At 38.1% G+C, this 17,669-nt stretch overlaps 1 protein-coding gene across 1 annotated transcript in view; it reads right to left on the minus strand.

Moving 5' to 3' along the window:
• Nucleotides 1–17,669, minus strand: part of ITGA9 (integrin subunit alpha 9) — a 244,048-nt gene that overhangs the window by 61,019 nt on the left and 165,360 nt on the right. The window contains exons 19-23 of the mRNA XM_048296306.1: nucleotides 16,599–16,685; nucleotides 15,165–15,244; nucleotides 11,845–11,934; nucleotides 9,045–9,153; nucleotides 7,072–7,179 (exon numbers count right to left, since the gene is read on the minus strand). Of these exons, the coding sequence (XP_048152263.1) occupies nucleotides 7,072–7,179; nucleotides 9,045–9,153; nucleotides 11,845–11,934; nucleotides 15,165–15,244; nucleotides 16,599–16,685 (474 nt within the window). The remainder of the gene's footprint in view (nucleotides 1–7,071; nucleotides 7,180–9,044; nucleotides 9,154–11,844; nucleotides 11,935–15,164; nucleotides 15,245–16,598; nucleotides 16,686–17,669) is intronic.

A 17,669-nucleotide genomic window follows, 5' to 3' on the forward strand; every position in this document is an offset into this window, starting at 1 on the left:
AATGACGTACTTTCAAAGCCAGGAGAGAAATCCAATAAAAGGTGCTTATTTTCACTCTGATATATGAACAGGGAGGAAAACCCTTCTTTCACCAAATGGGAGCTAGAGTTTATATGCACAGTTACCATTGGTTTTACCTCTTCCTTGTTTTTTGCTCCCTTCATTTAGACCACAAATCTTGTGCATTAGTTACAGAAGAGAAAGGCTGGTCTAAGAGTCAGGATTTAAAACAGGACTATGTGTTAAAAAATTAACCAGTCAGTTATTTTCTGAATTTCCTTCTTCATTGTTTTTGGCAGGAAAAGCTTCACCAGTAGAAAAATGGTGAATTCCTACACTCAATCTTTCAAAAAGAAGGAAAAAAAAATTTAAAAAAATTGTAGACTTTCTTTTCATTCAGTATCCTTCAACAGGAGGAGCTTCTTTCTCTGGCTTGGAAGCTTACAAAAAAACCAACTGTATGTATTTTTCCCCATACCTCAGGAAAACTCCAATTACTACATGATTACTCCTGACTTGGTATCTGCCAAGCCTCCTGCTTCCTTCATCATTTTGATAACAGGTTTTTTACATATCCATTATATTTCATGTCCTTCTTTATATGAAATTTCCTTTTATCAAAAGGCAAATCTGCCATCTTTTTCAAAATTGGAATTCACATATTCGGCCAAAAAAATAGGAGCTATGGGCCGTTCACAAAGTAGCAACATTTTCAGCTGACCCAAAATATTAATCAAACTTCCACTCATTTGAAAGGCCATGATATTTTTCAGGGCAGTGTTGTAAAATTTCAATAACTAAGTAATTTGACGAATTTCACTTTAGTTTAGAAGCTAATCATGAGCAGGCCACAATTGGAGAAGAACATTGTGTTACTGTGGCCTGATTTAATATATGGATCACTGTGGTTTTTTCCCATGTGTCAATGGCCTTGATTTTTATATTATTAGACTTTCTTGAAAGACAATTCTTTTTTACATTCAAAATGCATTTTCCAAGAACATCTTCTTTAGAATTTTCAAAAAAATTCACTGCTTATAGAAATACCATAGCACTTTCATTTCTAGAAGATTTGGTCAAAACAACTAGAAAGTGTAAAAGAAATTGTTCAAATCTGTTTTCACCTAAAGATCCCAACTAGGAAGTAACAGAAAACTTTCTTCCATGTTAAGAAGTTTTGCTCCATCTTCAAGGACGCACTCAGCAATGGATGAAAAGATTATTTTGAAACACTGGAAATGCTGTGAGCTCTGACCGAGGCACAGCTTTTTAATAGTGATTCAGATGGCAAAAATGCTGGGGTTTTCAGATTTATTTTAAGGTCTTAACTCAGGAAAAACCTTGATTTTATGGCTGGGTAGCCTTTCCTGTATAAAAATGGAAACTTAAAAGAGAGGAAAGTTCCTCTTTGCCTAAAGAGTTTCAGTTCATCGTGCTGACATTAGGAACTCTTTCTGAGCTGCTCTGCAGTCCTGTCACAGTGTATGCTTCTGCCTCTCTCCTCACAGCCATCCCGGACCTGGCAGATGTACTAGTTTCTCCTGCAAGGGACAGGGCTCCTAGGCAAAGACAGATTCAGTTGATATCACAGAGGTGTTCTACACTGGGGGTGGGGCAGGGAACACCTCCAACTGCCTAAGCAAAAATGTTTTGGAACAGTCATTTAAAAAGTAATAAAAGTGAAAGAGGCAGGAAGGTCAGAAAGTATCTGTAGAATTTTCTGTACAAATTTCTGTACAATACGTTCCCTGGAATGAATAATTTCCTCCAGTAATCTAGCTATGCCTTTAAATATGGTGCCAAAATATGTGTATGCCAGTGTGTGTGTAACAATCATTGAAATGAAGAGACTACAAGCAGGATGACTAATACAAAGGGCTGAAATGAATGTTGCTGTAAGTGCAAAATGTTCCTTTACAATCTTTCTGTCAAATGTGGTAACCAGCAGCAGCATGATCTGCTGCTGGAAAACAAAAAAATGCTGAATTGAATACAATCAGCAAATATTTCTGTCTTCACATGTTGGGACTGCACATATATGTCTCAGAGACAAGAGATGAAATGTCAAATGACATAAATAAATAACTTTAAACCATCTACCCACAAATAAGATGTTTTCTACATAATTATCAATATACAGGCTTGCCTCTGTATGTGGAGCATGTGTTGTGAGCTTGATAATGTCAACACATGCCTCAAGGAACACTCACGCCCAACCACACTTTAGAGACCTTTGACAGTCCTTCTTAGCTTAAAGTTTTAAACACCAGCTTTGCAGCAGACAAAGCGTCTTATTCCTATGCTAGAAAATAAAACCTACAGATAATAAGCAGAAATTACATTTAAGGTTTTAAAATTGACAATATTTCTTTTACATTCTATAAGTGAAGAAAAACCTCAATTCGTTTGGGACCTTTCATGGAATGAGACAGCAAGCTTTAACTCTTCTCCTTAACTTCTTTCTGCTCCTTACAGATATTACTGTGCAAATGCTGGAAGAAAAATTACATGACTGCTATACAAACTGGCCTTAAAAATGTAACCTGTCATCAGCCAGCACTTGCAGCTCTGGGACTGACGCCATTTTATTTTTTCAGTATTCACAGGAAGAGATAAATGTTTATTTTACACAGCTTTCCCTAATGAACATGACAAGCATTTCTAGAGTCCTATGCTCAGGCAGCCGTCAACTTAAAAGGCAACCTGTAAAAGTAATTCTCTTCAATTCTTCCATTAATTCATTCAGCTTTTCTTTACTTTTTCAAATCTTACTGATACCCAGCTATCATAAAGGCACAATCCAGGTCTCACCCATGTAGAAAGAGGTGTGAAGTGGATATGCCAAACATAATAGGACAACTGGAGGACTTCTGTTTGTCCTTCCGAGAAGGACTTTTTATTTTGCTCCCTAATCAAGAAGTGATGGCCTGGGCTAACTGGCCCATTTATGGTTGATGGGGACAGGAGTCACAAGACTGAAGTTTAACCCATTTTTCACTCTCTGTAAATAATTCTCAAGATCTAAGTTTAGAAGCCTAGGGAAAATCAGGGAAACTAGATGGTTTCTGTATTATCAGTGGAGACTGGCAAGTGCTTCTCCAGAGCTGCTTCTATGCCCTTCTATCCATTAATTGCTAGAGTAAGAGAACATCATAATTTAAATATATTCTATTAACAGCAATTACTAAAACAGTAATTACTAGACTTAGATATCAAGAGTTGCATGCAAGGAGGGACCTTGTCATCAAAAACCTGAGAACAGCATTTCTTTCCCTCTTTCTTCCAAATTCCCTTTTATATCATTGCCTAGATTGCAAACTTTCTGAAGAGATTGTCTTGCAACATATGCGTCTTACTTTCCAACAAGATTCTTATCTCAGTGATGCTGATAACACGTTTTTTTAAATTCTTGATATTGATTCACCCAAACAGGCTCTGCTTGGTCCCTCCAGAGGAGGGAAGAGGATCATCCAGTTCAAATAGACAAGTGTGGTTTCCAACTGTTAATCCCTCATAGTTGTATTTCCCTTCAATGAAAATAAAATAAACCAGAAGGCAACAATCTGATCCAGCTCCATAAAGCCAGCAGCAGAATAATCCTGGACACATTGCTAATTTATGAGCAGCTTCAGGAAATACACCCTGGTTAACTTGGTAGGAATTCCCATTGTGAAAACCTTTTTGGCAATCCTAAAAAGCAGCTCCTTGGCTAGCAAGTCAGGTAGTGCTTCCCTTGCCCTTGTGTATCCCTAGCTGGATACACAAAGGAAATTACCGATCTTTTAGTTCAAAACCAAAAACATACACAAATACAACAAGTACTGTTTTCCTTCCTGGAAGAATAGATAATCAATGGCTTGAAGAGTGGAAATATACTTCTGTGTTAAGACTAACTTCTTTTGTGAAGCTCTTCTATGTCATCATCTATACTGTTCTATCACAACACTTTTACTAACAAGCTGAGGTATTTAATTTCTTATGTTTTTAACCTGGCTGGTTTTTAACTTTTGCAAGAAAGCAAATACAAAAATACATAAAAGCAAACAGCTACTAATTTGACTTAAGTACTTCCAAAATATCATTTACCACTGCAGAATCTGAGTATTTACTATGTAAAACCAGTGTCAGAGGTGAAATTTCCTAGATAAAATTATTTGAAAATTTCTAGTATCTCCTATTCATTAAAACATTTTAATAGGGAGGAAGTTCAATTTTTTGGGGTTTTTTTTTCCTAGTTTTCTTACAATTATCCATTTTTTTTGTTTACTTCTGGCTTTTATTGTTGATTCATTCCCTTTATATATTGGGGGCTTTGTCGGGGGAAGTGCTGCAGAAACTGCAGTATTGCTCCCAATAGTCCTTGAATTGTGTCTGAACATCTCTAAGACAGAACTCCAAATGTCAAAATATTTCCATGATCTGAATTTGCCTCAAAGAAAATGTTAAAACAGTTTCTGCAATAAAGCCAAAAGATCAGAACAGCAGGAAGAGAGGAAGCATGAGGGCTGTCATTTCCTCAGACCAGCAGATAATACTTCCTATTAACACCTCCCAGAGATACAGACCGTTCCAGTGAACTATATGTGACTGTCTTCCTGCTATTAATTTTTGTGCCTGAAAGACTAGCTCACTCAACACAATACGAGGGAGTTTGCTCCTGAAACTATCTTGTGTGGTTAATGTGTATTTGAGACAAACTCTAGTGCTTTAACTATACATTTTGACTCATAAATTTCACTGCCTTACTGTGTATCAGAGAAGTGGCAATAGAATTACTAGCTTTAAAATAAAAACCATTATGTCATCAAATCCCAAGTGCTGTATCAACAGTGTATTTTACAGATAAATGACAATTCCTAATCCTCTGTATTAATGAGAGCTATTTTTAAAGTTTTGTCAACACTGACAGCGAGAATGGCTGGATCACAGGCATAAAGAAAATAATTACAGAAACACCTGCACTGTCTGAAAGGATTCTATTACCTTACTATCTTTATTGCAGTCTAGATTCTGGGAAGTTCAAAATAAGCAAAAGCTTGAAACATTTAATGACTATGCTTACAAAAGTTGTCTTGGAAAAACAGCTGTTCTAAACCATTTCCTAAAGTTCATCTCCTTTTAGGTTTCTTTGCTTAATTGTATTTGTTCTATGAAAAGTTGAAAATCTCCATGATTTTAGTTCCCTTTTCAGTTAATAAAAACTCACTGGGACAGAGGCAGTAGGAAAGAGAGTGGGATGCTTGCTCTGTTACAATAGTAAGACTTGGGATACATTGGTACTAGTAAGATTTGGGATACATTGGTTCAGTGCCTGGCTCTGACACAAATTTCCTGTGTAATGTCAAGCAAACTATTTGGTGTTTCAATTATGTATCTGTAACGCAAGGTTAACCACTATCCTAGACAGGATTTTCTTGGCTAACATTTATTAACATGCTAGAAGTATTTAGAAAGTCATGTAGGAGAATTCTACTGACCATATACCCAAAATCAGTAGTCAAAATTACTGGAATGCCAGTATATCAGTCAGACATCTCTCATAAAAACATACTTGCCTACTACCTGCAAAGACGTCTCACAACAGCAGTTTAACATTTCTACAAAAACATACTTCAAAGTACAATTCAGTCAAATAATGTGCAGAGAAATGCAACTTGTTGTTGGGAAAAAGCAATACAAACCATGCTAGCATTTATTACCACAATGCTCAAGACCACACCACCCAGCTGGAACCTCCTTTATAGGATGACTGACTTTAGAGGAGATATCGACATTTAGGGAGACAAAATCCATTAAGAAGATTCCCACCTCTCTGCAGCTGCTGTGAACACACCCTCTCTCCTACAGCACACAGAGACCAGGGAACAAACAAGGAAATGGGTCATGATGCTTTGGCAGACAATGTGTCAAAGAAAAGGTGATCTTCTGCATATAAAGCTGGACTATATAAACATTAAAAGGCAATGCCACAGAAAATGATACATATGCTGAAGAACTAATTAAGTCTGGTTAGAGAATTTACTCAATCTATACACTACTGTTGCTTCATACAATATCCCAATATGTTTCTCAGTCATTCTGTCTTTAGTGCCCATCTGTAAGCCATATTGATATTTATCTCATACCTTCCAACAGCAAAAATCTTGGAAACCTGCTTAGAAAGATCTTTCAGATCTATATTTACACATATTCAGTGACACTGTTACCTACATATTAGGTAATATTTTTCAGCCAAAAGGCTAGAAAAGTATTACCAACAACATGAAAGTATAATACTTCTTTTGAATTATTCCAAAGAGCTGGTTTCATTTCACAAAAGCAGATTACTCTGAATTTCAGCAATAAATTTACCTCAGTAGTAAGGTTTCCCCTCTTTTGGCCACTACAGTGTAAATGATGGTATTTTTGTGGTCTAACAAAGGCTTTGAAATAAACAAATAAATAGATAATAAATAAATATTAGAAACTAAATTTAAGAATTTGTCTACCACAGTCTATGTTGAATTTCTTTGAAATTGACACAAAATAGTCTTTTGAAAAGCATTGTGTTGAAAGAATAACTTCCTCTATTATTTACGTTTGTTAAAAAGAACATTCAAAAAGAGCAAATTATAACATGGACTATAGCAAAACAGATATTGATAATGTATTCAGACCTAGCTGATGACCAAGAAAAAGCCCAGGGAATCTGAGTCAGCTTGATAAAGCATCCTACTGATAATACATTCACCATTTCATCCTCCCTCAGTCAGGGAGAACTGATTAAGAGACAATCCTCTTTGCAGGTGTGACTTGTGGAAGTATTCTCTATATTTCGTTCAGCATTAGCCTGACCTAGTTTTACACAGCATTGCAGGAAACCAAGAACATACAACCAGTTGTCTTTGCCCTAGGTGAGGGAGAACAGTCAACAGCTGGAGGGGTACAGCTACTTACAATCTGGCCACAGATGCAAAGACCCTTTGTGTTAAAAAGCAACTGACTCACTGAGTTTTGGTGGACTTCTTTTGTTTTAGTCATCAGTAGGTTTCAGTGCCTCTCTGCGCTCAGAGCACATCGTAACATACTCACCATCATCTGCTGAATATGAAATATTTCGTCTCCAGTGGCAGAGAGGCGGTTTGGAATTGAAATGTTAAGAAAAGCTCCAGGAAGAGTGCTTGGTCCAGCATTGTAAACCTGTAAGAGAAAAAATGAATACAAATAAAATTACATACATGACTTCTCATAAATGGGAAGCTACTATAGATTCAGAGCTGAGTACAGGTAAATTTGAAGAAATACAAGTACTTTGCAGGTTTTTCAATGTTTTCAGACTAAGACTTATTTTTCAAGGGTCAGAATGAAGTCAGAGGATTAGCTTACCTAACAGTCTTCATGTACAGCTCACATATCAAAGGAGAAGCAGTTTTGCAGGATAATTGCCAGTCATCAATACAAAGGGCTTGTAATAGATCCAGTTACAGCAGCGAAACACAGCATCAGTTAATTTTGGCCACATCACTAGAGTTTGTTATAACAAACCATCCATATATTTTGCCACATCAGGAACCCATCTAATTGCCATGTGAAGTGTAATATATAAGTAACTCTTGAATAATGCTGAGATGCTATGAGGTATTTATTGAAAGCTTCTTACACCTGTCTTTTTAGTGTCCTCATCTCTTCCCTGTACTGTACTCTTCCCTTCCCTGTACTCTTATCAGTAGTGTTATAAATATTTTGATACTGGGGCATTTAGCAAGCCTGAATTCCTAGCACAGACATGTGTTTGTCCTCTTGGATAAAGGCTGCCCACTCCTCTGCTCAATGACCATGCCACTAAAAAGAATTACTCCTCCACTTTTAACTTGTGACTTCATCTAAGATGTGGCATGTGAGTAATTAGGGCTCTTTACTCAGCATATGAAGAAAGATGAAAGAGAAACAAATGGCAGCAGCTTTAATCCTATGGAAGTGACATGCCCTGTTTGCAATTCTTGTCATAGTATATTCAGATAAAGGACATATGTCATCCCTGCACACTGCAATAATGGTAGCCAATCAAGAACACATTGTACAGTGTTGTAGCAGGATGCTCTGCCTGAGTGGGGGTAAAACAGCTCAGACTAAACCCTATTTGTGAAAGTTACCCATGATGGATGGAGAAGAGTGGTCACACTGCTTTTGGTATTAAAGACTGCTGAGACCAGGCTGACTCATCAGTCACAAAGTTAAACATTCAGACAGCATTTCCTGACAAAAACTGGTACCAGTGAGGATGTAACAGGCAAAGTTTCTGATAAAGGAATCAACAAATGATAGTACAGATAACTTGTCTAAAGCTGCTAGCCTAAAAACACATTAATGACAGTTGATCACTTTACACTATAAAAGCCCAGTCCCACTTTTTATCAGCAGGGACTTCTAACACACCACTTCCAGGAGAGTGTGGAGATTCTTCCCTTTAGTGGAGATGTCCCTCAAGGTTTCTCCTTGAGGCTGAGCAAAAGAGATTTGCCCACAGTAGTTGGTATGAGTGAGTAACACCAATCTCTACTTAACAATTATTAAGCTTTTAAATTATTGATTTAATAAATAGTGCAAAATAGTATTAGTAAAACTATCTATATTGTGTGGTAAATAATTCTGATTACAGTATTTTAGTCTAGTCACTATCATCATCAATTTAAGTAAATAATTTATGTTATGAATGTAAATATATTTTGTTTTGTCATCCTTAATCCTGCAGGAAAAAGTTACACAGTCTCTATTTCATCTATATAACCTTTAGACAAAAACAGTTGAGCAAGTCTGGGGCTAGAATTGGATCCAGTTACACCTAGTCTCCTCTCTGAGAAGTTTAGAAAGCAAGGGAGTCCTTTCTGAACCTCATAACTCAACAAGAGGCTCTTCTTTATAAACCTCATCCGAAGCTCCCATTCTGCCCATGACTGTGATTTGAAATCATGCACAGAAACCCATACCACACTCAGAATTAAATAGATACAAAACAAGAATGTGCTGTCAAGCAGGAAAGCAGTCAAAATAAGGATGAGTTTTACCTGCAGTGTGAAGTTAAGAGACTGGAAAAGGCATTCATGGTTTTCCAACTGAACAAAGTTGGACGCTTTCACAGAATCACCATAGAAAAATGAAGTAGGGAAGACTTCTCTGTAAGATCAAGACACAGATATAGTAAGCTGACTTTGTGACCAAAATGAAATATATTTGTGTCTAGCTGAATTGCACCCCTTGCTTTCTAGTCACGTGAAATTCTATGGGACCATTTAACATTAATCTATTTTTGGTGATTTGATTTCCTCTTGGCAACATTAGACTACACAAGTGGCGTCTCAACTGACCTGGGTTAACATCCCATCAATGAAGAAGACTTCTTTTGATTACTTATCCCTTTTTCTCCTTTTCTATCACAAAACCTCCTCTCTGGGGTCCCCTGCCATGGATGATTTGTGCAAGCTTGGATTAACACAGGAAATCATTGCACTGCCAAGTTAATCTGAAGCAACAGTATCTAAGAGGAATACTTTAAGATACATATTCACTAAAATAACATTGTAATTTTATTTAACATTTACATAGCGTTTCAGGAATAAACACTTGGTTAATTACCAAAGTTTTACTACCTGTATTGTTAGCAGATGGTTAAAGGAAAGAGTAGAGGGAGGTAACCTGCTTTTAACTAGAGTGGAGCAATCCAAGTTTCCTCAACCACTATTATAATCTAATCACACAATAAGATGCAGTAGGATTTTATCAGAAATTACTTTGCAGAAGCAAAACACAGTACCTGAAAATCCTGCAGAAGAGGACTAGGAGTGCTTTAAGCACCCTTTAAGTCTCCTTCAAATCTCAGGCTGCTCCACTGTCTGGAAAGGGTCCTGGTGTAATTTCAGACAAACCTTAGTCTTCTCTACTGCCTAAAACTCTGCTTCCTTCCCAAGTTGTCCTTTGGAGTCAGAGCATTTTGAGACAGGATTTTAAGCCTGTTTAGATACATTTCCTTTTTTCCTGCCTGCATCCAATGCCAGGGATTGATATGGGAAACAGTGAAAGATAGATTTTCTCCTCCCATTTACAGTGTTGTGCCAGAAGATTTCTCCCCAGTACAGTACAAGCCATTCTGAGCTATTTATAACCAGGAATGAAGCTTGCTCCTCTAGATTCAAATGTAGGACAATTAAGCTAATAAAACAAGCTTCAAAAAGATACTGTCCAAGAAAAAGAGCACTACTAATGTTACCATGCCTGGGAATGTGCCCTCCAATAAACCCAACTTTTCTCTCCCAGTTGGACTTTTCTGTGAACTTCAATTAACTAAGCCTCATCTATGAGAAAGAAAAATATAATCCACACAGGCACTTGGGTGGGGCTTATAAATTCAGAGACCTTGTGCTTCAAAAAGTACATTTTGAAGAGAAAGAAGAGAAACCAATTTTTATTATATTTTGGCATGCAGTATTCTGTAGGTAACAAACAGAGACCTAAAGACAGAGATGAAAGCATTCATATCCATAAAGCTGAACAAAAATCCATCTGTATCAAAGCACCAAGAAACAAGAGTTAAATTTCTAAAGAATTTGTAACAATGAAAGCATTCAAAAACTTCCAGAACATGCTGCTGAGACTGTACTCTTAATATAGAGGAGATTTTTGTCCTTGCTGGTCATCTTGTGAGGTTTGACAGCACACTTCCTTTCTCTGAGCAGGCTCAAATATACCTTTTACCCATTCTGACTGATGTTGGCAGTAATTAAGGATTTTATTTCTATCCAACAAGATGAGCTTTATGAGGCAAAACCCAGCCTAGGCCTTGAATCTGAGTTTATTCAGCTTTTCAATCCAATCACATGTCAGTGCAGGTTAACTTTTTTCTACACATGTAGCATAGTGGTCAAGGGTATATTTGACTTCTACTGATGCCAACCTGCACTGGTCATTTGCCATAGATGGTGGCTAAACCAGACACTGACTCTCTGGGGGCACTGTTGATGAGTTTTTGCTTCTCCAGTTTAGGAATTAATGCAAACTTTCTTGGTGTACATGAATGCTAATACATCTTCTGTGACCAGGTCCCCCAATTTCAACTCAAGCACTGTTTATGCTAGAGAATGGTCTGACTGTTGAGACTGACCACAAAGCTTTCATTCAAGGCATAAGATCGTGATGTCAAGTGGAAGGGAAGAGCCCCAAGTACAAAGGCAGGAATTTGCACGTGTGCAGCCTAAGGGAGAGAACACAGTGGCTACATGTTATACGAGTATTTCAGTCAAAGTGTGAGTGATGCTCCACAGTTCGTACTCAGATGCCTCACAGACTAGGGAATAGAGGAAATGGAAAAATAAACAGAAGCAAAAACAAATTCTGTTTGTGAAATTAAACAGAAAGGCAAACAATTAGACTTCACCAAGCTCCTTAAAATTCCAGAACATTTAACCATAACCTTTGGCCTGGTGACTTTCAACCATTTCCTTAAAGCCATGCCCTAAGGAACAAGATGTAGTTTACTTGTTATTTTTTAATTTAAGGTCCACCATATCTACAGCATCACTTGAATTCAAACATGATTACTAAAATAAATTTGATGGTAACTAATTAGCATTAATTAGGAAGTAGTGAGAATGAGGTAGTCTTGGAATGAATAAAATTTCCAGCTATTGAATGAGATTGAATGTCCAGAGTCTGGGACACAAGGAAAAAGCAACAGTCTGGCTACATGTGAACAAAGAGAAGAATTAATTTTTTCACTGGAAGACACTCAGATGTTATTCTTAGGATGATGGTGATGATGATGATGATGATTATTATTCTTGTTGTTGTTTTCATTTGGTGACTGGTACTTACCCACTGATCGATGAGTCCACTTCATGCATCAAGGGCACTGACAGGATTAGAGTATTATCATGCAGATATTCAGTGTGTTCTAGGTTTCCACTACGACAGAAAGGAAAAATAAACCTACTGCAAATTGACAGCCTTTGCAATATATCACAGTTTCACAGCTACCATCTCTCTGCCTTGTACTCTGAGCCTCTCTGTTTGAGATACCAGCTCCTTAAGAATGTTCACCCAACCTTGGAGAGGGCACACACAAAAAGCATGAATTTTGTGGCTGGGACATGAACAGGCTCATAACAAAAAAATGAATATTGGAACAAAGTGTGAATTCAAATGTCTATGGTAACTACAGCAGCGATCATACACAGTGGAGAGAAACAAGAACATTTAGACTTCCATGCAAGGGTTCATTTTCTCCCAGTCTGATTGCACATCAGTTTGTGACAGATATACACACCTCACAGAAGGACTTGACTCACTAAATGAAAAAATGCTTTCAGTGTACCTGCATTGTACTATAGCACTGCAAGCAGTTTTTGGGCAAGACCCTCGTAGTGAACTGGCCATAATCTCTCAGCAATTCCACCCTCTCTTTCCATCTCTTCCTGTACATAGCTGCCAAAATGAAAGCACTTCTACTTTACATTGTCAAAGGCAGTTGCCTCAGCCGGTCAAAATCAAAAAGAAGAAAGAGAAAAGTGAGCAATTATCTCTCACTTGAGTCAGTTTGTTTCAGTGTGAACACTTTATGTATGAAGTCTAGGAAAGGTTCTTGAAATGCATATCTAGCATGCAAACCTGCAACTATTCTAATTCTGATGATGAGTCTGCTTGTTGGGTGACAGCTCAGAACAACAATCTTGAAAGATTTGTTACATATATTTTCAATTTCTTCAGCAGTGACTCTGGAATCACTTTTTCCTTGCAGTTCATCGGATTTACTCACAAATCAAACTGGCAAAACAAGATATGATCATATTTATTTGAGGACAGTATCACTGAGGCAACAGCAGGCAGTAAATTCCCAAGTGATACCATGCAGGTTATGAGTTGCTCAGGTTACAAAAATAGAGCCTTCTGGCTACGTACCTGCTTAGATACAGCTCAGCTTTCTGCAACTGACACATTTCCTATGTCTGCTGATAAAACTATGGCCCAGATAGAAAACCCCACAAACTTTCACTCCTGGGACAAAATGCCACTTAATAAAAGCTTTTCCTCTGAACAGGCTCACAGAAGAGTCCAAAATGGAGACATTTCTCATCCAACATAAATACTGAGATACCATGGTGGCAAACAGAATAAGCAAGTAGAATTCTGTACAGCGTTCATAGGTAAGTTCTTATGTGTTTCAAATGGAGTAAAGGTACTGTCAAAAAAGGAGAACACAACTCAGTGAATCTAGCTCTAGAAAAACAGTTCACACCTGGAAGCAAAGAAGAAGGTTTGTTGCTTCTTTTAAAACAACCAAATAGTGTAAGAGCAATAAAATGCAATGTTTACTTCTTTCTCCAATTGTTTCAATAACGAACCAGTCTCTTGTAACAGATTCTACTGCCAAATTTGCAGCTACACAGGACAGGCTCAAGCAGACACTTGAAGGGCAACCCTTGCTTTCCCATGACAGCGTGACATAGCTTCCCTGTTCAGCTATTTCTGCCAGACTAGCTCCAGTTCTATGTGGAAACAATGCCCTCGCCTATTGCGGTCTGACTGCAGCACAGATACTTTCTCTCCATTTCCCTATCAGTGACTTTACCTCAGGGCTCCCTGCAACTCTTATGGTAGAAAGATTTTGTTACACTTATTTGACAGAGAGTGAATTGAACAATTTGCCTAAAGTCACAGAGAAAATGAGGGTAATCAGCATCGAGACCTGCACTACTCTCTTTGGAGGTTCAGCTGAATCCTCCAAAACATAACTATCCTCTCTCATCCTTCTACAATGAGAAACTTTCTTGTAATATCTCTAAGCATTCACTCAATGTGTAAAACTTACTGTTTATTTCTTTGCTCATCTAAAGGCACAGACTAACACTTCTCACTGGTAGGGTACAGAAATACAAGAAGTGATGTTATAGAGGGAAGTCCTGTGCTATCCAAGGTCGGAAAACACTGGCTGGGCAAATTTAAAGCACTGCTGACCCATCTTTGCACTAGCTGGCATTCACCTAGCAGATACTGATGTCTCTGACTGAGAAGCACCACAGGATCATATGAACACATGATGAACTTCTGATAGAGAATAAAACTTTGCTAGCATGCAAGACATGGTGACATGTCTCACTTTCAGGGTCTCATACCAGTCCCACATGCTGCAAGGATCTTGTTCTCACCTACAGCTGTTACTGCAGGGGAGGATTATGCCTTATGAGAGCAGTCACTCAGCAGCTGCTACATCTCATCTCTCATCTGTTTGTAGAGGTGTCATCCCATCTGGGAGGAGAATTCAAGCTGAAGATCCTGATTTGGATATGTAAGGATATGAAGTTGGCTCATTCACACAGTAAATGGGAGCAGGAAGTAGTCAAATACCCAACACATCAAAGCAGCAGCTCATGGCCAATGTTAATGCAGCTGTGCATTGGTTCCCGTACAGATATCGACAGTGCTTGTGACTGAATCACCCATGCAGTCTGCTTCTGCATGGTACATCATCTTAGAAGGCAGAGAGCATGTGTCACACCTTTTATTCTGCCCAAGATAAAATGCCTATGTATGCCATGTTGCAGAGCTAACTCCAGCATGTATGCATACTTGGCATCACCCTACTTCAATGCCAACTTCAAGTGCCCTTCGGGAAGTACCCTATCCAGATGCTTTCCACAGTTTGTCATAGCTCACTGAAGAACCAGAGGGGTACAAAATAGATCCGTGACTATAGAACCTATGAGTGGGATCCTTGGCCATCTGATTAAAACATTTATCTTTTTTGGTTTGCATCCTAGCATGTTTATTTCATTCAAATGCTGGAACAAATGGGTCTATCTTGTGTTGATCATCAACCGCAGCTGAGCTGAGCTTGATACATGGCCCAAAGAGATGGCCACTGAAACACAAGAGCCTTTCAACTGAGAGAATACAGAATGATCCTTCAGAATTGCAATTACTTGGCAAAGAAAACCTATGTATGATCCTACCTCATTTTTCAGGAATCTTCAATACATAGTTCCTCTGCATCACCAAAACACATACATTTAGCCCCAGTAATTTAACCTAATTTACTACACATATGTATATCTACAGCTATATCATGCAATTGTCAAGCACACATAATACACACTTCATGTAACAAAGAATATCCAGATGTAAAAATGTCCCCTTACCTTTGGGCAGTGACAAGGAAGGTAAGTGTTTCTTCCTGCCCAGTCAAGTGGCTTGTGTCAAAGATCACACTGAACTCATACTGCGCAAAGAAAAAGCAGTATTTAGAGACACTGTGTATTGTTTGAAAATGTATTTGTTCTGAAACTTCATTTATATTTTACTGGCCTAATTGTACAAAAGTAGCATATTTTGATACATGGAAGAGAGCTTCATCTACTGCAAATTAGTTTTAAGTCTTAGTAATTGTGTTTCTCTTCAAATACTATATAGTTTGTCTTTTCCTTCATAAAGAGAAGGCCTTTACTAGAATTGCCATTCAAAGGTATTTCTTGAGGAGATCATCTGCCTGGGAATAAGTCTTCCAGTACAAGCAGATCACTACCCGAAACCATCTCAGCACTGCTCTATATGTCATTTGCTGATGGAGAGATTTTTGGGGGAATAAAGTTCACACCACAGGCCTGCACAGAGACTTGGAGAAAGTGGCAGAAGCTAAAGCAGCATTCAGGACACCCATCATAATGGGTGAAAACAAGTGCTAATTTTGAAATAAGAATTTTACTTTGATGAATAACTTCTCCATGTGATTTTTCTGCCCAACTCCAAAACAGACTTCAGCCAAGTGAAACAGTGTAAAAATTAATTGTAATTTCAATGGGGTACATTCTTACATTCTAGCTAGTATTTTGCTACTGCATGTAGTTTTTCAATTCCATTTAAAATATTCTTTTACTTTTTCAAAATAGCATGAAACAGTCAATAAAAAACCAGAAAACAAAAACTTTTATATTGGGTCAAATGATGCATCAATTCAAATGGAAAGGATTTGCTTTTGAAATTGAAACTTTCTGAAAAATTTCAGACTTTTTTTTCAGGTCATCCTTAAGTTATTCCTCATTTTCTCACCTTTCTGGGTTGGTCATTTATACAGATCAGTTTAGCAGCAGAAAGAACCCAGCTGGATTTTAAACATTATGAGATAGTGTATCTTCTCTTACAGAACAAAACCCTCTCTAAAAAATCTACCAGAAGACCATAATATGAAAAAGCCATTAGTACATTTTCCTTGTAATTTGTATAAATCGAGATGCACTTTAATGTGAAAGAAGACAAAAAAACTCACAGAGGCAACATAAGTAAGATGGAGAGTCCTTTTCTAGTTTTCTGCAGAGGAAGCAGAACTGCAGCTGCAACTCTTGCACTATTTTTCAAAGCCATTTTATTGCAGTGCCCAGGGCACTGTCATTGGCTCTGTCTGGAGGGAAAGAGGACAGCTAGTCCTCTGTAGCTGTGAAAGGCTCCAATATCTAGGTTAGAAAGCTAGAGAAAGTACCAATCACAGACGTTTAACAGAGCAGTTGACTTCCCAGCCACTCCTTGGAGACAGAGGTAAATGAACCATTATTCTGCAAATGCAAATGTCACAACGTTACCCTAGATTTGGATCTCATGAAAGGAAATCCCACACTGCACTTGAGGAAATCTGACTCCAGTAACTCACAAGTAATGCCCAGCTCCTCCTGCAAGAAAATAAAAAAGAACATGAGATTACAGATTTGGGGAGAAAAAAAAGATTGCTAAGAAACACCAATGTGATGAGGTACTACAGAAAATTAAATATTTCCCATCATAGCACCATATTGTACTTTCTTATTCCACATCAGTCAGACCAGCATTGGGAAGAAGATAGCCATCAGAACCTTTCTCTGAGAGATAGACCATAAGGAAATACTGAATGACTAAACACATTAGTCAGGGGATCAGCCCAAATTCTTGGACAATTCAGTTCTTCCCTCTGTTTACTAAAAGAAAGCTTTCAAATGATCCAGAATATAGGTTTTCCAAGGTAGTTTTTCCAGGTACCTGTACCATAAAGAGAGAACTGCGTTGGGAGACAGTGACCAAACCATGCCATACACAGATGCAGAAGAGAAAGTTAATCTGGTCCTGGCGACATTCAATGCCCTGATCTCTTGCTCTGGTCCACAAGATGAGTCATGCTGGTATGGATACTAACCTTCTTTAATGAGACAGTGGTGGCATAGATAAAGTAGAGGAATGAGCATCTCCTGATGCTAAACATTGACTATGGTTATTGTCAATAATTCAAATGCAAAAGGTTAGAGCAGCCCTATCCTGCTTGACTGGTGACTCCACTACAACAGAAGTACTTCTGTTGAATGGAGAGCGTTTCATTGCTCCATAAAATAAGTGCCTAGCTCCAGATGAGCACATTCTCATCACCAGATTATCAGGGAACAGTTTAATACTCTGCCACTGTGGGCACGTCCATCTCACTAAACTTTAGAAGTGTGATTCAGCTCTGGAATCTGATATACGCTTTTAAGTACCTACACAGCAAGTGACTGCTATGTGATCTACATGTCACTGTAGTCCACTGTAGTCAAAGGATGTAGAAAACAGTCCAGGAGACCAAATGCAGGTGTTTAACTTAGACTGGGTTGGATACCTCTCTAGGCCCCGCTGTTGTTTAGATCATCACC

Source organism: Corvus hawaiiensis, chromosome 1 (genome assembly GCF_020740725.1).
Source record: "Corvus hawaiiensis isolate bCorHaw1 chromosome 1, bCorHaw1.pri.cur, whole genome shotgun sequence".
NCBI lineage: Eukaryota > Metazoa > Chordata > Aves > Passeriformes > Corvidae > Corvus > Corvus hawaiiensis.